The sequence below is a fragment of the Lipophrys pholis genome (assembly GCF_963383615.2).
Source record: "Lipophrys pholis genome assembly, chromosome: 22".
NCBI lineage: Eukaryota > Metazoa > Chordata > Actinopteri > Blenniiformes > Blenniidae > Lipophrys > Lipophrys pholis.
In genome coordinates this window covers 19935538-19960791 of record NC_137644.1, presented here as the reverse complement: position 1 = coordinate 19960791, position 25254 = coordinate 19935538, and the positions used below count along the sequence as shown (strand labels likewise).

Here is a 25254-nt window from a genome sequence, read left to right as displayed (position 1 = left end):
ATCAAAATACACAATGCAGATTAATCATTAATGTTTTTGACCACAGTTATGACGGCAGCAATAACTTATGACAAAATGTAATTCCTAAAAAAATGTTTTTGCTGATATTTGGATTTTATTGAACGTTTTCAGCAATAATTCAAACACGGCAACAACAGTAACAGCAGTATGAGGCCCTCGGCGAGTGTTTCTCCATAAGATCACAGTCTAATTTAAGGCAATTCTTCACTGTGTCACATTGGTGTTGTCTAAGAAAAAATACCTGCCAAAATTCTCCATGTCATCATTGATCCTGGCCAACATTTGTTCATGATACCGTTCGTAGAAAACCTTCTCTCCATGTTTGATGAACTTTTCTACAACCAAAGGACCATCCTGGCAGCTGTGACTGTTCCCACCTTTACTACAGTCAAATCAAAGCAATTCTGTTTGATCTCCTCGTAGACATAGTCTTGGGGAAGCGTGTACGTGCAAATCCACCCATGTAGATTCTATGATTTTTACCAGAAATGATTAAAAATTCTATATTCCCAAATCACCCGCATGACCATTCCTGTTTCTGTCTCGCCATTTCCAGCATTTGTCACTGGTCAAAACAAATATTTTCTTAAGGAAATGTCTTAACACCATGAACGCTTAACTGTGTCGACCTGCAGACAATAAACCAGATAAAACGCCATAAAGTGTGATAAGAGTCCCTCAGACAGAGAGCCCTGTTTTTACACTAAAATCAGCTTAGATTTGGCATTTGTTTAGAACATCAGCTCTTTTAACCACGAGAAGGTGTTTGTTTAAACAACGCGCAACATGTTGGCACAACAGAAAAACAACCACGAAGGAAATTGACTCCAATAATCCCATCAGCGGAGCTCAGAATTGTATCTGTAATCTTTCATTTCCTGATAGACTCCACATCCCGACAGTCCACAGGACAAAGAACAGGTGGAGGCAGCGGAAACCCTCGGCCCACTTTTAACACAACAAGTCACCACAAAGCTTTTGTTTGGCCAAACTTGGCAAAGTTCAGCTCAAACAAGACGGTTAGGTTCCCTGGTTGTGAATCTCCTTATTTGGAGGGGATAAGTGCTTTTACTGTTGGAGAAATGATGTCAACGTGCAGAGGTGGGTGTACCCTGCAAACACTTCTGGGTGTGGTGTCCAGCAGACAAGGCTGTTTTTATATTTCTCACATCAATGGGGCCCACTGAGCTGTGACACGGCGCCTATTATTAGGCTTTGGGCTATAAACTCTCTGGCCTACAGCCCGAGATACGTAAACTTCAGCCCGGGATGGATTTAGACGACCGAGCCACATTTTGATAAAAAAAAAACTGAGACGACACCTGAAAGCGTAGTCGCTCGGTGACCGTCGTCCACTAAACCACGGATTTGATCAAGCAATCCTTAAAATAAAAAGAAATTCCCAGACGAGAATGTTAGTTTTTGATATAAATGCACACTTGTCTCATTTTGTGTTCTCTATTTCGCTCTCCGGCGTTTTTCTCAAGCTATTTTTGCCTCCGAGGACATGATGAAATACAGAAAATACTGAGATCATTTCCTCAAATTCAGAGATGCATGTTTCTCACTGGAACCTTTAAAAGCCACATGACCTCAGGAGGATGAAAACCACGTGGTGGTTGATTTGTTTTCAGTTTGACAAAGTGACATGAACAGTTTTCAACACTTGTGACCACACATACAAAACAAGTGCGTGATGAATTGTAAGTGAATGAATTTGAGCGAATGAAATCACAGAAGTATTGAAGGTTTATTATAAAAAATGACTCATTAGCTGTACAGAAAGTCGCTTTTCGAAACACTGATGAGGAAAAGAAACGAGTAATGATCATAAATATTTACAAAAACTGACCGCGTCAGTAAACAACATAAACTGTACATCAAACTTACAAAACAGGACAGAAGAGGCGCTTCGGGGCTGAAGAAATATTTTTGCTAAAGGCCTGCAGAGACGACAAGACGTCGTTTTCTGTCTCCAGATAAAAGCAGACCAGGGTGTTTCTGTTTCTCCACGATGAATCCTTGAGGCGTCACGGCAACTCTTTTTCTCACAAAAAGCAGCCCTGTGATCTTTAGCGACGCCAAAAGCGAAGAACCGAAAAGTCCAGAGGAGTCCCGTGTGCTGCAGAGGTCAGGACTCGGAGGGCGAGGGCTGGCTGGGGGCGCCGTTGCGGGTGCGGAGCTGAGACTGGGCGATGTCGGCCAGCGCGCTCTGGATCTTCTCCAGCAGCATGTCGCCGCGGTAAACCACCTCCTCCAGCCGGGCCGCCGCGTCGTGGTTCTCCTCCTCCAGCTGCCGCAGACTGGCCGCCTAACGGGAGGTCAGATGTGTCAAAACAGCTGATCTGTGGATTTTTTAATCATCATTTTCTACAAACGTTAAGTTTAAGGCCTTTTAAAAGAAACCCACTTCGTCCACCTCTCGTCTAGAGCAGCAACGTGAATCACTAAAGCCAGAAAAAGTAATTCTGAATAATGCAAATTTACATCAATCAGTCAAACGTTTCGCCCGAACATGAAGTTCCCCTTTGATTTATTTAGCTTTGCTAATAGTTATTTCATATGGGAGCCGCCTGATAGCTGGGAGGAGGCATGCGACTGCAAAGACAATTCCATAGTGCACCTGCTCATATGACTTGTATTTTTTTTTTTCCCCCTACAGTGGGGGTGGGGGGCTTTTGCATTTCCTCCTAAACGCATCATCTTTCATCCAGGAATAAATGTCAAAAATATCCTTCCTGGAGGCTGCTTAAATGAACAAAACGACTCCAGAAAACAAGTTAAAATCAGAAATGCTCTTTGAAACTTCAGCGCTCGTACATCATACGTTACATTGACTTTGATCAGAACTTTGATCCTATTAGATAATTCAACTTGCTTGATACAAGAGGCCAGTATGTAAAATCAGTGAGGCCATAATAATGTTAAAGGATATGGTTCTTTTTACAGGTTCATTCCCAAACTTACTTCATGTTTAAAGATTATTATTTTTTTTTATTTCACAAAGGTGTAGTCATGTTTTCCTGTTCTAAGGAGTGTAGTAATTTAGTAGTAAGGTTTTAGTAAGAGTGTGTGTTATAATATGGTGAATCATATAATTTATCTGTGTACTATTTATATAGGTTTGGATGTTTTGTGGCGATTCAGCAGTAATGTTCAGATGAATGTCAAAGGCAAAATATTATGTTGAGAATTATGTGAACCATGTAAAAAATATCAATTAAAAGAAAAGAAATTGGTCTGTGTATGGCCCCTGAACTAAAATGTGTTTGACAGCCCTGTTTCATACCAATCAGCAGAAAACATTTCCAGGTCTTGAGCTGATAGTAGTAAAAGTGTCAAGTGTTCCTCTGGCTCCCTCTGCTGGACGAAAGCTAAAACTTCTGATTGAGCTTCTCTGTGCCAGTTTGTTCGGTTATCTGCCATCAGATGAAGGAATGTAGAACCGATATGCATGTCTGGAGCCGTGAGTGCAGTTTGTGATAAAAGGTGCTGACCTGCAGAGTCGCTGTGGACTCTTCGCTGGGGAGAGAGTCGATCAGCACGTCCACATCTTTGGCCGTTCTGGCTATGAGAGCTGCGAAGAGCTGGGCGTACTCTGGGTGGTGTCGGGGAAAAAGAAGATTAAGATGAAAAGATAACAGGAGATAAACCACAGATAATACCAATGGCAAGCTGTACAAGATGACAGTCAGTGGTTACTGGGTGAAATATAAACCAGTGGGACAAGAATCTTTCAAGCAAATGGTGATTTAGCAAATCATCAGTTAGAAATAAAGTACGGTATTTAACCCGTTTGCAAATATTAATATTAATCAATAAGTCTAAAATTGTAGAATCCTTTAACAAAATCACTCCTCAATGTCAGATTTTCAAGACGGTCATGAACCCTTTACTTAGTGTTCATATTAGAATCAACAATTCAAAGAACGTGACTGTATCTATGGGAACATTAGTTTTATTACACAAAACACACAGAGAAGACAAAAGGCTGTTAAGCAGCTTAAATCCCACATCAGACAGGACTGGGACAACACCCCCCCCCCCAAAATACACTATTTACCCTTCTCATGTACCAAATATCATCATATTGCTCTTATAAACATTTATTTCAAGCAGATCGGACCTTTTCAAGAAGAGCGACGGAGAGATTAGCCAAAACAAGGAATGACAATAAAAGTGAAAAAAGAACTGAAACTGAGCAAAATACGCTTGATCAAGTAAACCTTTAACAAGTTATAATCAACAAGTTAAAAACTATAAATGAAAAGATAATAAAAGCATAGAGGATTAAACATAACAGTGCTGTCTCAGCTTGTTTTGAGATATTCAGCTGCTATCAGATAATTACCTTGTTTTAAGCAGATTACCACCATTTCCTCTAAGCAATGACAACAGTCCGATAATACACACTACCTAACTTATTAATCACATTTACAAGACTTTGGATAACAAATAATACACTATTGTAGGGCAGTAGCACAAAGTAATGTGGAGGATGTGAAAACGAGATCTTAGAACTCTTTGCAGAAAAGCAAATTTTTAAGTTAAAACATTCAAGTTGGTCAGTTTTGCAATTTCCAACACAATTTCTGTTGAATAATGTAATATATTGATATTGTACTGTACATTTGTGTTTCTCTTTTTCATAAAATCCTTGAGTAGGCTGTTTTAGATCTCAAATACTCCATTGAATGTTACAAAGGGTTAAAATGTGCTTATATTTGTAAATAAAGGAAACATCTTAAGTACAGTATTAAGTTATGTTGTTTACATTATATTGAGAAGTACACATTATTACACTGCTGAGTGTTGTTTATGTGAGACCACTTGTGCTGAGAGGAAAGATGGATGGGATCAGAGAGGTCAGGGTTAACAGGGAATACAGTGATTTTAATGGTTTGTATTTAATATATCACACAGGACAGACAGACCTTCAGTGGGGTTTGCAGGCTGGTCCTTGTTGATGGCCGTCTGGATGTTGTTGAAGGATGCAGGCGGAGCACACTGCTGCAGGACGCCGATGGCATTACAGAACTGATCGGCTAGCTGAACACAGAGAGACAGGGTATCGACGAAAGAGGTACTTTTTATCGGAACAATCTGTATTTGAGCTGATCTAGCTTACAGGCCTTTCTAGTTTGTTCGCCACTATCTGGTTAGCTACGCAGCCATGTCACACCGTTTCCTCAGTACAATAGGGTTTCGACTTTCAAGTAAATACCAAGAACATATTCCATAACACTTCCGATTTTATTTAATTGACATTCATTGCTCTAATAGCACGTTAGAGGCCCTTTTAAACCATTAACTTACTGAATTCACGGCGTCCTGAAGCTGTGTCAGCCGGTCCGCCATATTTCCTCGATCAACTCTCGCGAGAGATCACGTGCTCTCGCGAGAGTTTGGCGGCAGTTGGGAAGCTTTAAGTCGCTTCTATGCTAACCTGTCAGCTACTTTACCCAACAAACAACTCACTCCACAGCAAACTACAGCAGTGTTTGAAGCGACAGTTTATTTTTTTATATTTGTTTGGATTTTCTTATAAAAGGAACGCAGCCGCCTCGGGGACTTATTGTCGCCCCTCGATGGGGTCTTGAGTTAGCTTGTGGCTAATGTTAGCTTCCAAACATCAACAGGAAGTAACAACCTAGTCCTTTTCAATGTCTTCTTGTACTTTGAGTTCTCCAGGTAGGAACATTTATCCCTCAGTTCTTCAACTTACAGGTGAAAACGCTTCAGATGGTCGTCAACTAGATGTACTAATTTATCTCTCCGTGTGGGATTAGAGTCGTTCTGCACGGCGGCCTGGTTGTGATGAGTTAACAAGTTTATAAATTAGAGAATAAATACTCTTTAACGTGAATTTAATCTGCTGATCCATTTGAACAAGATGTGGTTGTTATTTATTGCCCCCATGTTTACTGACACAGCCCCTGTCATCCAGATTTATGAAGAGAGTTATTAGTAATAGAATAGAAGTACTTCATTAATCCCAGAGAGAAAGTCTTTCACAGCGTTGCTTCACACAGAATAAACAGAATGGAAAGTTAAATATCAAACTGGAGATTTCCAGAAGAAAATTACAGTGTGAATGCTGAAGCTGAATAAAGCTGAACTCTAATACTGATTAAATGAAGAAAGTGAGAAGGGATCACCTTTAATAATAATTATCAAGATTTTGATCATTATGTATGAATGTCTTGCAGCATTCACATAATGAGACACGGTAAAACATTGAATAGGTAATAATATGTACAGGCTATACAATGACTCATGTAAGCATAGAAGAACAAAATTAGTTAAAAACACAACAAGCACTCTTTATGAGGACTTATAAGGTCTAATGGCCACAGTAATGAAGGATTTCCTGTGACTCTGCTGCATGTTGGTGGAGTGAATCTCTTGCTGAAGGCGGTCCTCCAAAGAGGACAGCGCTGGACACCACAGACTCTTAAAAGACCTTCAGCATAGTGCAGCAGATGTTAAAGGACCTCGGCCCTATGAAACAATATACAGTTTGGCTCTTCCTGTGAAAAGCTTCAGTGTTTTTCACCCAGTCTAGTTTATTGTCTAACAGGTTAAATGTGTGATTTCTTTTGGTTAATGGTCTAATAAACCATGTTTTGTTTTTTTTAACCTTTGTCTCCATCCAGGGGAAAATCACCCTTCGTTCGAGGTCAAAAAGTGGGGAGGTGACGACTTCGGTGAGGAATATTCTTCTTTCAATTAACTGATTAAGTCTATCCATCTTCTATACCCCTTCATTCTGTTCACACCAGGATAAAGGGATATATATCATCAGTCCATCACAGGACAAACACAGAGAGACAGACAACCTCTCACATTCACACCAAGGGATAATTAATCATCACCAATTAACCTCACATGCATGTTTTGGGACCATGAAGAAAAGCGAAGTACTCAGAAGTAAAAAGAACATGTAAGCGCCACACAGAAAGGCGCTGGTCGGGATTTTGAACCTGGACTTCTCGCCGTGAGGTGAGCACGCTAACCACTGTGCCACCGTGCGGCTAACTGATCACAATATAATCAAAATATGTAACGGACCTGATAGCAGGAGTCGAGGCTGATGAGAAACATCACCATGTGGGTGGTGTAGTGGTTAGAACTCGCTCCTCCCAGTTTGGGTTTGGGGTCCTTTCTATGTGGAGTTTGCATTTCTCTGCCTGGTTTCCCCCCATAGTCTAAAAAACACGAGTTTGAGGTTAATTGGCTATGCAAAATTGAAGGAGAAGATGGAAGGATGGATGGATTTCTTTTCTATATTGATGTTGCTAGTTACTTTCTTCATTATGTGATCTGCCATAAGTTTATCTAGAGAGACAGGAGACTAACCTTTGTACAGCATTGGCATTATGCATTTCCTAATGGACTAACTTGCCACTTAGTCGTTTGCATCATCTAGTATTTATTGAATGTTGCCGCTGATTGCTGATTTGACATATTATTAAATTTCAATTTTGTTTAGTCAATAGCTGAGAACCTCATGTTTCACTTTAAGTAGAATAAGCATATTAATAAAACATAATTTTAATACTTTGTCATATTAATAGAAATCTAGTTTCAGACTTGCTGATGCATCATTTTAGGGCTGACGTTGCACGCATAGTTTTCAAATGTTTTTGTAGTTTCCCCTAATAACAACTTGCATTTTGTTTCAGGTATGAACTGCACCCTTGAGAAGGTCCTGGCAGACGCCAAGTCTTTAGTGGAGAGGCTGCGTAACCATGACAACGCAGCCGAGATGTTGATCGAGCAGACGACGTCTCTCAACAAACGGGTGGATGCCATGAAACAGGTACTGTATCATCACATCAACTTGGAAGTTGAAGTTAGAAATATAAGGCAGTAATAGAGATTTAATTAAAAAACAACAACACAGATTTATCATCGTTTGAGTGAATTTGAAATTCACAAAAAGCCTCGTCACAGGTTGAGTACAGACTCCAGTTTCTGCCTGTTACATCTCAGATTGAGGTGTTTCCTTTAAAGATGGTGAATCATTTCTTCTCTGCAGTACCAAGAGGAGATCGACACGTTAAACCAGGTGGCGAGGCATCGGCCGCGGTCCAGTCTGGTCCTGGGAATCCAGCAGGAGAACCGTCAGATCAGAGAGCTGCAGCAGGAAAACAAAGGTATACTAGTCTATCCTTTTGGGGGTTTATTATTAAATATGCATGTAAATAATTGAGAGTTACAAGTGATCGTCACTATTTTCTTTTACTTTTTATTCTAGAAGTGGATAAGGTGTGAAAATAAACAAACAGGATGGAATAACACTCTATAGATTCTACAGGAAGACATAACACAACAGTACCAAGTAGAATCAGACATTACGGAACACGACAGCAGCACAGAATAATCCCACGTGATTTTCACCAGAAATGTAGCTGCTCCACCACAGACCCAGTCTCAGTTCTGCTCTACATACAAGACGCACATTGGAATCTAAAGTTCATCTCTGGTGCCAACATATATCATCCAAAATTAAAAGATAGAGATCATTGAGAAAATATATCACCCAAATTAGAATAAAAATAAGAAAAAATATATAGGCAAGAAAAAGAGTGCAACTAGAATTTAAAGTAGAAGTTAAACTGAAGTGTGCAATAAATAAGTGAAGTTAATATATAGAGCACCTCTTGCAGGTAAAGAGCACCACGATCACCTACCTTATTTAAAAAAGCTTTTTATGAATTATCATTTTATGGTGTTTCTTTTGAACCCAATAACCCTTAAATGTTTTACAGTTATTTTACTGACCTTTTAAATTTTATCTGTTTTTTTGTAGCATTTTGAGATTGTTTAAAATGTAAAGTGCATTATAAATAAATTATGTTATTATTATTATTATTATTATTATTATTATTATTATTATTATTATTATTATTATTATTATTATTATTATTATTATTATTATTATTCTTGTTGTTGTTGTTATTATTATTAAGTGGTTTACATCAACAAAAGCAGAAAAAATTAAATCAATAAGTCTATATATTAATAAAAAACAGGGGAGTAACAGCTAAGAGACAGAGCGGTAAATAAAACATACATGAACAAAACAACTGAAATAAATAAAATTGAGGGTCCAGAGTGTCTTTCTTGTTTCCCTCTGCAGAGTTACGAACGTCGCTGGAGGAGCATCAGTCTGCGTTAGAGCTCATCATGACCAAATACAGGGAGCAGGTGTTCAGACTCCTCATGACCAGCAAGAGGGACGACCCGGCCATCGTCACCCAGCTGAAGGAGCAGCACACCACGGTCCGTCAGACTCTTTTTCTTTAAAAGACTCAAAACTGCTTTGTTCTGACTCTTTCGTTGTTCTCGTGGCAGGAAATGCAAGCGCACATAGACAAGATCAACGAGATGGCGTCTGTGATGAGGAAGGCGATCGAGGTGGACGAGGGGCGGATATGTGAAGACGAGGAGAGGATCAAGCAACTCGAGGTAAAAATAGAGTCAATTGACTCAACAAAATTCTATTTGGTAGTTGAATTTGAATTAGAATTTTTATTTTGGCGGTCTTTAGAAAACAAAACCGAACAAACACTCAATTGTCCAACTAATCAGCCAAAAGGGTCGGTTGAAGCAGAAGCACCTTCACACCTTCACCCCGTCACAAAAAAATAAACAAGATCTCTAGATAATGTCACACAAATTACAGTTTTTTAACCAGTATTACTATTTTTACTATACACATTCAAGATATACTGTACACAAGTTTTATATATACAGTTTCTACATGCACATCAAACATATGAACAGACGTACACACATATACACAAACACGACATGTACATAATATTAATAATAATAATTTTATTTTATACTATTAAAATTTCATCAATTACATTTTAAATACAAAATACAGGGTGGCAATGTTTAAATCAATAATATTATTCTCTGTCATACCGAAGGGTTAATGATCTCAGAATTATGAGAAGAAATAAATTAATAAAACATGGCTCTGTTGTTCTGCATTAATGGGACAGTGGTGTGTTATTCCAAATGTTTTCATGTGAATGCAATACGCTTCCGTGCTATCACAATATATACCTTTTATTAATATATTAAGTAATAATATATTATATATTATTGCCATCCTTATACTTACTAATGATATATGATTTTAAAAGCTTTTTAAACTGGTTCATATCGGTGCTTTGTTTTGATTTCATCCTTTACTTCCATCATATATCTGCTATTGTAATACTCATCCTGTCAGTGTCGTTCTAGCATCTTGCATCTTGAAATGTTTCTAGATTCTAGTGAAGACTGAACTCTTTCTGTTTGTGTTTTCCAGCTGGAGAACAGCGGCCTCCGAGAGCTGCTGGGAATCAGCCGAGAGGCGTTCCTGGTCCTGAAGAGAGACGACCCATCAGAGAGCACGTCGCTGTCGCCCCTCCTCACCAGCGCCGACGTCAGTTTGCGAAAGAGTTAAACCTGGACCCCCCCGGACCCCCCCGGCCCCACTACTGTCCCGACTGCTGCCACTATAGTTTACAGCCTGTTCAGTCTGTTGCCACTCACCACCTCTCCAGAGCTGTGTGTGTGTGTGTGTGTGTGTCTCTCTCTCTCTCTCTCTCTCTCTCTCTCTCTCTCTCTCGTCTTTGGTTTTTGGTTCGCTGGTGTAAATGTAATGTTTGCTTATTTTACCAGCGTGCATGAGAGCCTGCGGTGCCTGCAAAGATTTTGAAGTGTGTGAATGAGTGAAAAGAAGGGCTCCAGATGAAATAATAAATACACCTACACCCACTCCAGTGGCGTCTTTCACTTCTGTCTGGGCGGCCTGTGTGCAGGAACTTCCTATTTTCTCGGTTTCACTGTTTATGTTGTTGCTCCAAGTTCGCAAAGCAGGAAGTGAGCAGCTTTCAACACAGAGGATCTGTTTCACCAGCCACGGCCTTCTGCTGCAGCCAGTCCTGGAGGAACTCTTCAGATCAACCACTTTTGTACAAAATTAAATGAGATTATTTAGATTTTTTTGGCTGTAGAATTATCAGAATATGTGAAGTCAGTGAATGAATCATGCATTGTTTTTGATAAGTTATACTTAGACATGTTTTCACAGTTTTTTGGGATTTATTCGAAAACAGATTGTCTTTGACGTCCCAAAATCTAATCGACTGGTCCTTGGATGATGACAAATCATCCCTGACAATTTCATGTAATTCGAGGGAGTAGTTTTTAATCAAAGTAAAAGACAACCAGTCAATAAATGAATACAAGCAGACGAACACATAACCAACCAACTTTGGTTGGTAAAGGTAAAAAAAGAAAAAGGTGGAATTTTACATTTCTCTTATCACAAAACACTTTTTTATTTTAATTCTTCAGTTTATTTCTTTTTTTTGGAACATGTTCATCAATCAATCAAGCAAACAATCAATCAATCAATCAATCAATCAATCAATAATCTGTGTTAGAGTTATCTTATTTCACCATAACAAACATTTAATTATGAGTTGTCAGAACAAATAAGGGGGCGGAGTCAGAGTCTCTGCTGTTGCTCGGATACGGAGCTTTGATTTGAGGCGCGATAGGAAGTATCGCGAGATTTATGACGAGATTTGAGCGGAGGAGGAGGAGGAGGAGGAGGAGGAGGGGAAAGAGAGAGAGGGAGAACTTCACTTCAGTCCAGCATGTCGTTTTCTCTCCTGATGTCACTGCTCTTGCTCAGAAACGGAAGTTTTCGAGGTTAACGATGATTTTATCAGCTGAAGAGAGAAGCGAGTCGTAGCTCATTGAGGATGTCTGGTTGGGTTTGGTGTCCGCTGCTGCTGCTGCTCGGCTCCGGGCATCAAGCCAAAGCTCAGGAGGAAAGTGAGTACTTTACTTTATTATTGAAGCATTTGCCCCTTTTTAATTTAATCTGGGTTATTGTTACTAAACTGAAACTATCAGATTAATACATACACAGTGTATAGTGGCTGTTACTGGAGCATGTTTGTTAATTATAGGCTTATGATCATCAGATATTGAAGTTAGGTTCTTTTGTGTTGCTTCGGCCAGTTTACTCATTATATTTAATCTCTTTAAATTATTATACAAACTCATACGTTATTTTCAATTTGTGGTAGGACCTTGTTCTATTGACGTCATTAATTGTTTGCATTGATTTTCAGTTGAACTATTTGAGGAAAGTTAAATGGAAAAGCTCAAGCTTATTTGACAGATTATAATGGAATTAAAATTTACTGTGCCAATCTACTGATATCCAGACAGATCTCCCCACCCTACACTATCAGTAACCATCCATCAAGGTTCAGCAGGGTGCCAATGTGAGTGCTATAAATCAATACACCACTGAATAAAGTCTCAGGTTCTGGTTTCCACTGGTTCACCTTTGTACAAGAGCTGCTTTATCAGTAAAAACCCCGGCAGCAGGTCGTCTGGGCTGGAATCTGACCTGCAACCTGCTGCGAGGATCAACACAACAGATGTAACAGATTTACACAGAATTTACTCTCATACCTGGAAATATTACATTTCACTCAAATACATGTATTCAAACCATTTAATCAGGTCGTCTGACTCCTTTTACTGTCTGTGAGGACAGTTGCACTATTGCTTGTGCATTTTCACGCTGCAGACAATCTTCAGTGTTTCATGTAACAGCTGCTGTATATCAACTATCAGTCATCTAGGATGATGACACTCTGGAGAGCAAAATTATCTTTGTGTGGTTTTCCTGTTTTTTTACGACTGTGTCAGGCCACGTTGCAGGAAACGGATATTAATGTTTGTCTGGACCTCAGCAGCAGACCACAGCGGGTCACACTCGTACTTTTCTGTCTCAGACCGGGTGATTTTTCTGCCGGGGACGTTCCAGAACGTGAGCGTCTGGCAGAATGAGACGGTTCAGGCCGTGGTGTCCAGGATCCCCGCCGCCGTGGCCTTCATCACGCTGCAGTTCCACACGCAGCACCGCAACGCCACGCTGTCGTACACCAGGGTGAGCGAGAACGCGTCCGCCCACCCTCGCCCACAATTTGATAATGGAGACAGTCACAAACAGATATTAATTTGAATATAAACATGAAAATGAAATATGAACATTTTCAAAAATGAATGGAGGAAACCCTAACCTGTTGAACCCCACCCTCTTTATTAATACTGCACTTCACCTCCGTGTTACACTTAAAAACTATAACTGAACGCTGTAAATATTTAGGGAAAAGTGCAGAAATAAACATTTTATTAAAATTTTGGGACATTGCCAAAGTTATTTTTGTATTAATGAAACCACCTTTCTATTTAATTAAATATCTTTAATCACCCTGAACACATTTGAAAGAAAACTAACATCATTTTTAATAGCAGTTATTTTAAAAGAAGCTTCACGGGGGGAAGAAACTGTGAAATTCAATATGCAACGTTCCTCAGTCTTAATCCTGTTTGTATGAAGTCAGTGTGGCTCTGAAGCTCATGATGCTTCGCTGGTAATAAGGAGCAAATGTTTTCACGGTTTCACTCTTGTGTTACTCAAACACTTTAATCTCCAGTAAATCCATTCGCCTTGGGAGTTACTTTTATGGAAAAATTCCAGTAATTTTCACACTTTTCACGCTCATCCCGCTGCTGAAAGGCGCTTTGTACTTCAGCATCACATTTTGTTGTTCCTGTCATGTGGAAGACAAACTGGATTCTCACTTAAGTCAGAATTGAAGCGATCCGTAATGAGAGCCGCTCCGCCGACTCGTCTGTTTTCCACGCTGCTCTGCTCTAAACTGTTGATGTTAGTTTCCTCTGCGTTAAAAACAAGGTGTGAGGCAGCGTTTGAGACGGCAGAACTTCTCCTCTCTTGTTATGCCACAGTTCTCGAGCTGCACAAACCGAGGTTGGAGGTGAAGTTAGGAAACTTTGTCCAAGATTTACACAGTTTAACGTGGTTTCTGAAATCGTGCAGGAAGGCAGGACGAAGCTTTTTCTTTGTTTGTGAGGACCTTCATCTGGCAGAACTTGAGTTTCTCAGAGCTTCCTTGTACCAAAGCCAAAGGGAAATACTTGGAAAAAGCTGTTCAGAACTGGTTCATGCCACCACGGTCAGAGGGGATAGAGAGAAGACCTGCTCAGGGTCTCTGATGTCGGATGACTATGGGTGAAAGCAGGTTACACACATATTCACACCTACGGACTATTTAAAGACACCGACTGGCCTCACAGTCACGTCTCGTACAGAAAGAAAACTGAATCATGGTGCGATGGCACGCTGACTGAACGGCTGGTCGTGTTTATTTCTAATAGATTCAAACTTTTAAAAAAAAATTTTTTTATGGAACTGAGCTGGAGCCATTTAACCCTTTTGATTCCCGACTCGTCTGTTTATATTTGTGTTCCAACTGTTTTGCTGTCGTTTGAAGCTGCTGTTCCAATGAAAACACTCAAAGTCCAACACAGAACCAAGGACGTGCTTCCTATGATGCAAGAGCGTGACGCCGCTGAGGCCCCGTTTACACAACAACCTCTTCAAGTGAAAACGCAAAACTCTACTTTACGCAACTTTATGAATACGCTTGGGCTTCGTCTCCGTGTAAATGGGTTGAAACGCTTCTACTGGGCATGTGCACCACGGCCCTTTGAAATTGTTCTTCTGCACATGCTCAGTAGATAAACAGTAAACAAAGTTTCCTCTGTGATGTCATGACTCCCAGTCCATGTGCTCCTGGACTTTTATTTTGACAGTCACCGTAGTAACAATCCTACTTGGTTTGTCTGTCCACTAGAATGTCGGTGTACGAACGTTGTTAATGTTTATAGGATTTGGTTCTCTGCGTTCATGTGTTTGTGGTTTCATTACAAAAAACAACCAACCACTCCCACTAGTGGTGAAACATGCTAACTACACGGCGTTCAGTGTTTCTGCTGTTATAGACTGACGTCGCTTTCAAAACGAAGCATTTCCACTTGAAACGTTGTCGTGTAAACGAGACCTGGAGGGTTTTCTGGAGGATCTCAGGGTTTCAGTGTCTGATGTAACTGGAACAGCGTCAATAAGTGCACTTTGTTGTTTTTAAGCAGTGATCCAGTGTCGTCGTTCTGCCGCTGCGTTTAAACTCGCTGAACAAACTACAGGAATGTCGCGGTTTTTAATACACACATTGATTTCACCGCTGCTTTGCGGCGTCAGTCACGGTTCACACTGAGCATGTAAGTGGCCTCCGTTTGCATCAAAGAGGAACGAGAGTCTGTTCTAGGAAATCAGATGGTTTAAATGACTTTGTGGGATTCCCTTGGTCTCTGTAATTGAGAGTTTTTCTGTGATCGAGCTGCGTGAAGCAGTAAAGCTGCAAACTAAAACCTGATATTACAGGCATGTTTCACAGTGTATGAACAAGAACTTGCTTCTGCTTCGGGGTAATGAATGAGGCTTTGTGAGCGAGGTCGTCTGACCCTCTGAGAGAAGTCGCAGTCAGCTGATTCGCCGGTCATGAGCGGCAGACGGGGGAAAAAATCTTCTGGCGTCGGTCCCAGCAGTCTCAGGCGGTCGGTCCGGTTTGGGTCTGAGCGCCGCACACGACCGTTCAGTTCAGGGTTAAAGAAACATCATAAGGCTTTTTTTTTTTTTTTTTTTTGACATCAGGAAATATTCCTGCTCGTTGACGCGAGGAAGCAAAGGTTAAATGTGGCAGAGCACCGGTGAGAAACCGATCTGCAAAAGAAGTTCAGAGGAAAAGAGGAAGTGGGCTTTCCTGCTGAAACTTGGAGGAAAATGAAAAGTGAATATGCAACCAGCAACCGTCGTCTGTCCTACATATCGATTCCTTTACACCGGCGGTGTCAAAGTCACTTTACTTCAGGGGCCACATGCGATCCAGGTTCATCTTGACTGGGCTGGACGGGTTAAATAGTTAAATAGCGCCATAATAACCTTTAGATTTAAAGTTTTTCTCTGTTGTGAGGAAGAGTTTACGTAGTTTTCACAAAAACCAAAACAATTACTACTAAAAATAAGTATAATTTCAGCATAAAGTTAATTCTAATGAAACCTTCCGGTGCAAAATACAGTCAAATGTCCAAATAATGTGATAAAAGAAGTGTGGGTGGCGTCGGAGCCCTCCTACATGGTGGTGAATCTACTATGAATCTATAAATGCAGCTTGAGAAGGTTTTCTGCTGTCTTCAGTCTGTCTGAGTCACATCAACACATCCTGTCGTCATCAGGACGGGATTTCTTTTCATGGTCTTCCTCCGTCATGTAGCACACAATACCCATTTCAAACTGTGGTGAGGCTCAGGGGGAGCTGGGGGGGTCGTTCTGGACTTATTCATGGTGAGAAATGGAAGAATTCAGATGTTTCTAGAAAGAATATTTATGAGTCCAGATAACGAGAAGCTGTTTATCACTGCAGATATGATGATGATGATGATGATGATGGTTCCATACTTCTTCTATGTCAGTAGTTTCCCACATTCTTTCTTCAGGGACTCAAATATTTATCCTCGTAAACTTAGACGACCCTCCAACTCACTACAAAACAAATGTAATTAAGCTCATGACACAGCATAAGTGAAATACAGTTTCTTATAATCTCTATTGATTTATTTTCACATCTTAATCTGCAGCACGTCAGTGAGCCGCTCCGCCGTGAAACAAAGGAGCCAGTGTTTTGTTCTGAGACACTTTTAACAAGAGCAAATGTTTGCTTGGCTCCTCTGGTGTGTCTCTTCATCATTCCGGTTCATTTTCCACAGATATTCATTGTTTTGGGGGGAAAAATATCCAGGAAAACAACAAAAGTTCAATCCAATTCTTTTAAAACGTTTCTGGTTTTGGCACCTCACGGTCAAAGGGAGCTGGATTTTAATTTCAAGGCAACTTAGAGTCAACATTTCACCATAAATCAATACGATTAATCGCAATTAATTACTATATGTAATAATGTATTTAATACACTTCAGAATATATATGGATGAATATATTGACAGAGATTGGAATATATGTAAAGATATACCTAATATATTGCACTTCACTATATATGGTTGAATTTATTGACATTTATTGGAATATATGTAATAATAGACTAAATATATTACACTTAGAGTAGAAGTATAGATATTGGGGATATCTAAGCAGTTGACCGTAATAAAGTCTCTGTATTGGTGGAAGAAGAAGCAGTAGATGTTGAAAAAGAGTTAAACCACCTTCAGCTGTTGGATATGAAAAAGGCGGCACAGTGGAGCAGTGGTTCGCACTGGTTCGCACTCTGGCCTCACAGCCAAAAGGACGAGTAACAATTGCTTCATATAAAAAGGTTCAGATCGGTGTTTCAGAGGGAAGGTATCGATAAACTGCATCAGTATGTGAACTAAAGGAACATTAAATGGAAGCTGTGTTCTGCTCAGGATCCGGGCCCGGGTCTGTCTCTGACGGCGGTGGACTCTGGTCTCCTCTCGGCTCTCCTCCCGGAGCAGACCTCCCTCGCCCTCTACCTGTCCGCCCCCGACAACGAGACGGTGGCGGGCACCGCCGTCATCCTCCCCTACTCCAGCACCGGTACCTCCCCTCACTCGCCGTTACACAACCTCTCCCTTCTTGCTTGCTTGAGGAATCCCAAAAGGGGAAGTCACGCACCCTTTGAGACGGGTTCTGCAAACTCTCACCACAGCCTGACGGTGTGAAGGCGTGGGGATGTTTGTCAGGAGGAAACCCGTGCAGAATGACTGAGCGCTGGCACTGATTGGGTGGAACTGCATGTGAGTGTCGCCACAGCGCCGTGTCCCGAGGCGCCCCCTGATATCGCCCCCTTGTGGTTTCAGACCCGCTTCCCGGAGCCTGCAACACCGAGTTCACCCTGGAGACAGACCCCAACATTTACCTCCACTACAACCTGTACCAGACCACCCTCCGCTTTGCGCCGGCCAACCTGGGACATGAGAGGTGAGGCAGCGACCCGAAACCACCTTCACATTTAATTATCCATCGATCGGGTTTCGCTCGTCTGATCGGCGTCGAGAGAGAAAAGTAGATTCTGCCTTTTTATCAGGAGGGAAGCTGGACTGAGCTGCTCTGCTCTGCTCTGGGAGACACAGTGGGAAATCAGACCTCACTCACTCACTCATTTCTATATTAGATCATGAATGGAAGCCCTCTCTCTCTCTCTCTCTCTCTCTCTCTCTCTCTCTCTCTCTCTCTCTCTCTCTCTCTCTCTCTCTCCAGGTCCTTAACTAACCCATCTTGTTGTTGAAGCCTCGCCGCTTTACCTCGTCTGATTCTAATAAAAAGATCATTATCAGGCTTCTCGGGGAATTTTAACAATGTGGGACAGATCTTTCCAGGTCAAACCTCTTCTAACATTTTATGCAAGTAGAGCGAGAGAGAGTGTTTTTTTATTTTTTTTATTTTATTTTAATCACAAATCTCAGCGTCCATCTAAAGACTGTGGCTCCACTGAAATCAAAGTGAGACGAAACAGGCCCAGATAACAGAGAGGAAATAGTTCTACTGCTGCCTGATGGATAATGAACGAGAGTTCAAACTGTGAAAAGCAACGTGAGTTTGGTCTGATCAGCCTGAGGTCACATGGAACTCAGCAAAGCATCAGAAGAAATAAGATCAGAGGTTGAATCAGTTCAGTCGAATGAAAATGAGGAAGAAAACATGAAAACATAGAAGCTCCTGACTTCAGAAGAAGTTACTAACAAATGACACAAGATTGTTTTTCCCAGTTCAGATCCAAACACTGATCTCTTGTCTTCCCAGAGGAGAAGCTCCTCCCCCTTGTGACCAGTCGACGGGCGCCGCCTCGCGCTGGCGGCTGCAGTACGACGTCTACCGGTACTTCCTGCCCGAGAGCGACCTGTCAGAGCGCAGCCTCTTCCTCGCCATCCAGACGGTGGCGGACGCCCGCGGCGTGACGCAGCACGGCAGACCGGTGGGAACAGGAAGGAACCGGCGTGTTTAGTGGGAAACTGCAGCCGAGCGGCTGGAATCAAATCAACCTGGATTGTAACTCAAGTTACATTTCTTTAAGCAAATCTGGAAGCTTAATGTTCTGCTGCCAGGACGCTCTTGAAAAAGAGATTTTTAATCTCCTCGAGGTTTTTCTGGTTAAATAAAAGTTAAAATAAATAAAAATTAAAATGAAAAACATCAGGAGTGTAGAGAAGATGCCACTCGGAAAGTCTTTATTGTGTTGATTTCAGTTCCAGACAAAAGCATTGTGTGTGTGTTTGTATGCATACATATATGTATTATATATGACGCGTTTAGAAAATGCAATGTAAGTAGTTTTTTTATGTGCACCCGACACTATATTTCTACATAATGATCTAAAAACAGCCTGAATCGCTTAAAAAAATGTGATAAAACAGCTAAAACTACTCTAAAACACTTTACTATACTCTAAAACAAACCGAAAAATACCTGCTAAATATTGCAACAGTGAAATTTTAAACATTCAGGAAAAGTTAAAATTGTTAATTTGACTAAAATAGATCTAGTAAATACACGGCAGCTATAAATATCTGAAATATCAAAACTATTTAAAATGGCTCAAGCTGGAAAAAGAAATGACTCAAACTGTCTACAAGAGCAAAAAAACTTATAGTATATATGTGAATACATGTGAATACATGTGTATATATATGTGTGTGTGTGTGTGTGTGTGTGTGTGTGTGTGTGTGTGTGTGTGTGTGTGTGTGTGTGTAATGAGACTGATGACAGTGACTTGGTGTTTCAGGTGATGACTCAGCAGTCGTCAGACCTCGGCACGGTGGTGTTTAGCTCCGCCCCCGGCCGGGGCGTGGTCTACTCGGTGGTGGTCAGAGACCCGCTGCTCAACACGTCGGCCTCCTACGTTCCAGTTCACACGTACGCCTGCAGCTTCGCCTCCACGCTGGACGGCTGCCGGACGCTCGGTGAGGGAGAGCGCCATGTCGGCTCCTGCTTCACGTCGGCGCCGGCGTGAGAGCAGAGCGGGAATTTATGTTTCAGATGGATAAACACTGACAGAACCAGGGTTCCTACACGCTGGCGGCTTCACTTCCAGGGTTTCTTTCTGTGTGAGTCGTTTTGAAAACCGTGAAACTTTTCTGAAGCGAGACGGTGGAAGCGCTGCGTTGGGGAGCAGACGAGGCTCCTGCTGCCCGGCGAGCAATGCATTGTGGGAAACCAGCAGAGCGTTTAAACACACGGTCCAGACTCACCGCCTCTCAGACATCTGGTCTGACAACATCATGAACTTCAACCGCTCCGTTTAACCACCCCTGACATAAACTACACCGGTTCCTCCCCGTGGCGTCTTCTCCGGTTGTCATGGAAACGCGCCACTGACAGTTTGGTGCTCCTTGTGATTACAGGGAAGATTTCCACCAAGGTCTTCTTCACCGTCGCCGGACTGGCGGGACTCTTCGTCTGCTTCTTCGGACATCGATTCTTCAAATGTGGTGAGCAGCTGGTGTCGTCTGGTTCTGATGGGAGGAGCCACAGTGGGACTGAACCCTGACTCGCCGTGATGTCACCAGCTGACCTTCGTCTTCTTCTTCTTCTTCTCTCTCTCTGTGTCACCAGAGCTGTTCTGCATGGGATTTAGTTTCACCATGTTCTTCTTCTTCGTCCTCGTCACCAGAACCACGGAGCTGGACTATAATGGTGAGTAGCGTGCGGCGCTCTGACCTCCGCCGTGCGGTGGCGTCTGAGTGACGCCTCGCTCTGCTCCGCAGTGCGCCTGGCGGTGTCGGGCGTGGTGGGCGTGGTGGGCGGAGTCTTCCTGGTGCTGAGCTGGTGGCGCTTCGGCTCCGTCATGGCCTGCGTGGTCGTGATCGGCCTGATGCTCGGCTTCCTGATCGCCTCCACCGTCCTCTTCACGCCTCTCGGTCAGTCCAGCTTCACTTTCTATTCTTTTATCTTTTCTACTTTTTTCCCGTTTTTAAATCTTTTATCTTTTTCTTCTTTTTTTCTTCTTTTTCCTTTTTGTTTTTGTTTTTTCCCTTTTTCGTTTCAAGTCAAACGGCAAAACACTCGTCAGGTTCCGAGGGTCCGTTTCCACAGCAACGGTGCTTAGAGTCACTGAAAACGAAACTTTTTGAAAACGCCTCCTAAGGTGGAAACACTCCGTCTCCGTGGAAACACAAGTTTTTAAAAAATGGTAGGACTCTGTCTCCGTGGAAACGGGGGGAAGCTTTTTGAAAAACAGTCCATCTCTGGAAACGGGGGCAAATTTTCAAGCGCATTTTTCTCTGTGTGCGTGTGTGTGTGTGTGTGTGTGTGTGTGTGTGTGTGTGTGTGTGTGTGTGTGTGTGTGTGTGTGTGTGTGTGTGTGTGTGTGTGTGTGTGTGTGTGTGTGGTTCCGTTAAAACAACATGCCAGCTCCGTCGTTTTCAGCGTTTCGGTCAGCGTGTTTGTTTTCAGCGTTGTGGTGTGAACGGGCTGTAGAACTTCTCGCTCCCCGTCACTGTTCTGAGACGAGCCGGTGTGTTTCTGCAGGAGAACTCGACCTCCTCCGGCGCTCCAACGTCGTTTTCTGGGTGACGTTCTGCTGCATCATGGTCGTCGTGCCGCTGCTGTTTGTTCGCTGGCCCAGAGAGGTGACGACGTACCACACACTCTTTTAACGAGTAGAAATGTGTCTGACCTGTGGGACGGAACTCAACAAAGCCCGACAGGCACAGGGAGAACTTGTAGAATCTTCTACAATCTAGGAAGAAACACTTCATTTGTTTTTCACACTGTGAGCGTCACTTTGACACCAGGTGAGATGGGGGACCAGAAAAGGGATCGGTCCTCAGTATCATGAGTGTTTATTCTTTCTCCTGGAAGCTGACAGATACTGATGAATTGAAGTACCACCAGTAGCCTCGGGGGGCGCTGTTGTAAAGCGTTTAACAACATCTACCTGCCTCTATTTGTGTGTATTTCTCAATATCAACTCAATAAATATAATCTATATGAATATATTAGTACTACCTCCTCTGTTAATGCCATTAGTTCACATTACTCCCGTCTCTCTAAATGCAGAAAGAAGTCTACTTTTCTTCTTGGTTTTTAGCCAGTTTAATGAATAATAGTGGCGCCCTCTGGTGGTTTAAAGTTAAATGCTCGTTCCAACACAGAAATATAAAAGCAGTGACGTTTAGGCCACTAAATCACATTAAAGGCTGGTTTTTACTCTCCATACACACCAAGACACATTCAAACGATGCTTTCTTGATGTATTATTATTTATATAAAACACCTCTGCTCCCTTAACGACATTAAAAAGATGTCCATGTGCCGTTTGTGTCTTAGGGGAACATCATCACGTGCGGCGTGGTCGGAGCGTACGCCTTCATCCTGGCCGTCAACGCCTACGTTTACACCAGCCTCTCCTACATCACGCTCAACGTCCTCAAGCGATTACTCAACGACAACTTCAGCCTGGTGTTCACCGACGTGCCCTTCCAAGCCATCGGTGAGAAATGAACTGCACTGCTCCCGGGATTCAGCCAGCCGAAGCCTGAAACAAATACTTTACAGTGTGAGGAAGTTTTTAGAAGTTAAACATACATCCACACATTGAGAACTGGACTTTAAAAGTTCATGTAAACACATTAGATTAACATTGAAGCTGCTAGATATGATAAAACTTCAGTTATTTTAAAATTATTTCATTGTTAAATTAAATTAGGTAATAATTAAAAACAATTTAAGTAATTTAAATTAATAATTAAATTATTTAGTTATCAAATTAAATTATAAAATCTATTTTTAAATACAATAAATATGTAAAAGAAATATAATTTGATTATTTAGTTATTAAATTAAATTAGAAAAATATATTTTAAATACAATAAATATGTAAAAAAAAAAATAAAGAAAGAATTTATCCTGTATGTACAAATATTCTGAAGACAATTTCTCTTACATACCCGTTACACACAGACACTGCTGTATTTTGCTCATTTTCTCTGACTAATGTGTTTTAAAATTGCTTTAAAATATGAAAAATAATGAAAACGATTTATAAAATGTTCAATCAGGTTAAATTGTTGAACTTTGTGTCAATTTGATCTCATTTTTCACCTATAAATGTTTAAAATTTGTGTTTTTTTTGTCAGATTTACACTTAAAAACTGATTTTGTTGTATATTAATGACCTGAAATATCCTTTAACCACTTTAAGAAAGTCATTACAGTGAATAAAGTCAAAGTGTATCATTAAGTGAAGGTTTAAACACACACTTACTAACCCCCCCCCCCCCCCCCCCAGACTACGCCCTGATCACGGTGTGGGTGGTGCTGGGCGTGTGCGGCGTGGTGCTGCAGCTGTACCGCGAGCGCTCGCGGCCGTTCTTCCCGCCCAGCCCGTACCTCATGTGGCTGCAGGAGCGCGAGCGCCGCAAGACCAACGTCCTGGACCCGAGCCACCACTTCCCCTCGCTGCCCGGCCGCGTGCTGGCCCGGGCGCGGCAGCTGACCCGGCGGGCCGAGCCGGTGGGCGAACACACGCCGCTGCTGCTCTGAGAACCCGGGACGACGATGAACGACACTTTTACTAAACGTTTAAGACTTTTCTTTTTAACCATCAGTCGCCTTCGATCCGTTTGCACTGAAGTCACAAAGCACTACACTTCTACAGCGTCACAATCGCCGCCGCGAGTCTTTCTCCGGTTCTCCACCGGAGCAGACGCTTTTTAAACTCACTTCTTTTTGTACTTTTTGCACTGTGGATTTTAACGTGTGTCCTGCTGTGCAGATGTTTGTGAATCGGTTCAAACTCGTTCTCAGGGTTGTTCACACATGAAACGTCTCGGTGTTTTCATCGTTTCCACTGAACTCTGATCTCACCACTTCAACGGAATGTTTAAACAAGTAAAGGTCAGTTTTGATTTGTAACTATAATGTGTTTTTTGATATTTAATAAATGCCTCTATTAAGAATTTTCATCAGCTTATGTCCAGTTTTGTTGTTGTTTCTCCACAAAACGTTGTTTTAAATGAGTGAACATACAGTATGTGTATATGATACACCTGTCATACCTGAGCGTGGCCACCAGAGGGCAGCACAACACGGCACAACAGTGAGTTTATGAACTTGGATTGATGAATCAATAAGATTGTTATTCCAATCCTGACATGTTTAGTTCAACTCCATACTTTTTTTAAAAAAAATTTTTATTGATGATAATGATGTCTGAAGCTATTTTCAACTGTTCCCATCTTCCTCTCCGTTATAATTTATTATATTACAATAGTTTTGTGTTTAATTTCTACGTTCCTACATGTTTTTCTTATAAATGATCTTTGAAGTGTATTTTTTATTCTTACAAACATTTGTGATCCGTGGTCCATCAGTGTATTTATGTTTTCTGTTGTATTATCAGATTTAATACAGATTGTCTTCAATGAAACCACATCAGAATGATCAAATTTCCTCCCAAGCGAATAAAATATGAGGAAAAGGTTATTATTTGTTTCAGGTATCTGTACTTGAGTATTTTCTAATAATTTTGTACTTTTCTTCATCAAGTTTGAAAGCAATGTTAACGCATTAATCATGTTTTCCCGCCGACTTCACCTCAAACTGCACTTCTTCCTTGCCTGCTTTGATTTTTGACATTTCTTTCAGTGTGTACCCTCGAGGTTACAAGCTTCTATAAACCTCTCAGGATGATGTTCAATTAAAATTTTGGAGGAGAAACCAATCAAATCACACGACTGCCGCGTTCTTCAGAAGCTGCTTTTGTTAAGTCGTGATGTTTCAATTGTTCTTGCCGATCTCACAGTCAACAATCGATAATAATGCCACTGAGAGCCTCAGGCATGCGGAGTTAATTGGGTAAATCCTCATTTGGATTTGATTCATGGAATAAACAAGTGGAAGTCATTCCGTACAAGTGAGACTGGATCCTCTGATCAGGCCGTGATAATCCACCGTGTCTCTGCAGACCTCCGGGACGAACGCTCAGGTTGGAAACACAGGCCCCGTTTACACAACAACGTTTTATGTGACAACACCTAATCCGTTAAAAAATAATAAAGAGTTGCGTCTGCAGCAGTAGACACACTGACAATGATGTAGTTAGTCTGTCGAGACACAGGAGGGCGCTGTTGCTTGTTTTTCTAATGAAACCACCCAGACGTGTGCAGAGAACAAAACAGGTGAACAAAATGGAGGAAAGCCGACATTCGTATGGGCTGATAACGACTCGTATGCTATCAGGGGTGAGTCTTAACTATTAAACTAACGATATGGACGATAAAACCAGCGCGTCAAACCGATACGAG

The 25254-nt window shown here is 41.6% G+C and overlaps 3 protein-coding genes across 3 annotated transcripts; 2 read left to right on the top strand and 1 right to left on the bottom strand.

The window, feature by feature from the left end:
- Positions 1 to 100: 100 nt before the first annotated feature.
- Positions 101 to 5402, bottom strand: med21 (mediator complex subunit 21). Its single transcript, XM_080492409.1, has 4 exons — positions 5338 to 5402; positions 4956 to 5070; positions 3519 to 3619; positions 101 to 2332 (listed from the first exon to the last, which is right to left on the bottom strand). Exons 1-4 carry the CDS (start codon positions 5377 to 5379, stop codon positions 2153 to 2155), a joined length of 438 nt encoding a protein of 145 aa, XP_080348535.1. The 5' UTR covers positions 5380 to 5402; the 3' UTR covers positions 101 to 2152.
- fgfr1op2 (FGFR1 oncogene partner 2) lies at positions 5401 to 10807 on the top strand. Its single transcript, XM_080492408.1, has 7 exons — positions 5401 to 5712; positions 6678 to 6728; positions 7707 to 7843; positions 8063 to 8180; positions 9167 to 9309; positions 9382 to 9495; positions 10352 to 10807. Exons 1-7 carry the CDS (start codon positions 5685 to 5687, stop codon positions 10487 to 10489), a joined length of 729 nt encoding a protein of 242 aa, XP_080348534.1. The 5' UTR covers positions 5401 to 5684; the 3' UTR covers positions 10490 to 10807.
- An 806-nt stretch (positions 10808 to 11613) lies between these two features.
- On the top strand, positions 11614 to 24678 carry tm7sf3 (transmembrane 7 superfamily member 3). The gene is made up of 12 exons (XM_080492533.1): positions 11614 to 11871; positions 12849 to 13003; positions 17395 to 17545; positions 17809 to 17929; positions 18752 to 18923; positions 19731 to 19908; positions 20350 to 20436; positions 20561 to 20641; positions 20713 to 20865; positions 21476 to 21576; positions 22277 to 22439; positions 23238 to 24678. Exons 1-12 carry the CDS (start codon positions 11799 to 11801, stop codon positions 23489 to 23491), a joined length of 1689 nt encoding a protein of 562 aa, XP_080348659.1. The 5' UTR covers positions 11614 to 11798; the 3' UTR covers positions 23492 to 24678.
- Positions 24679 to 25254: the final 576 nt, after the last annotated feature.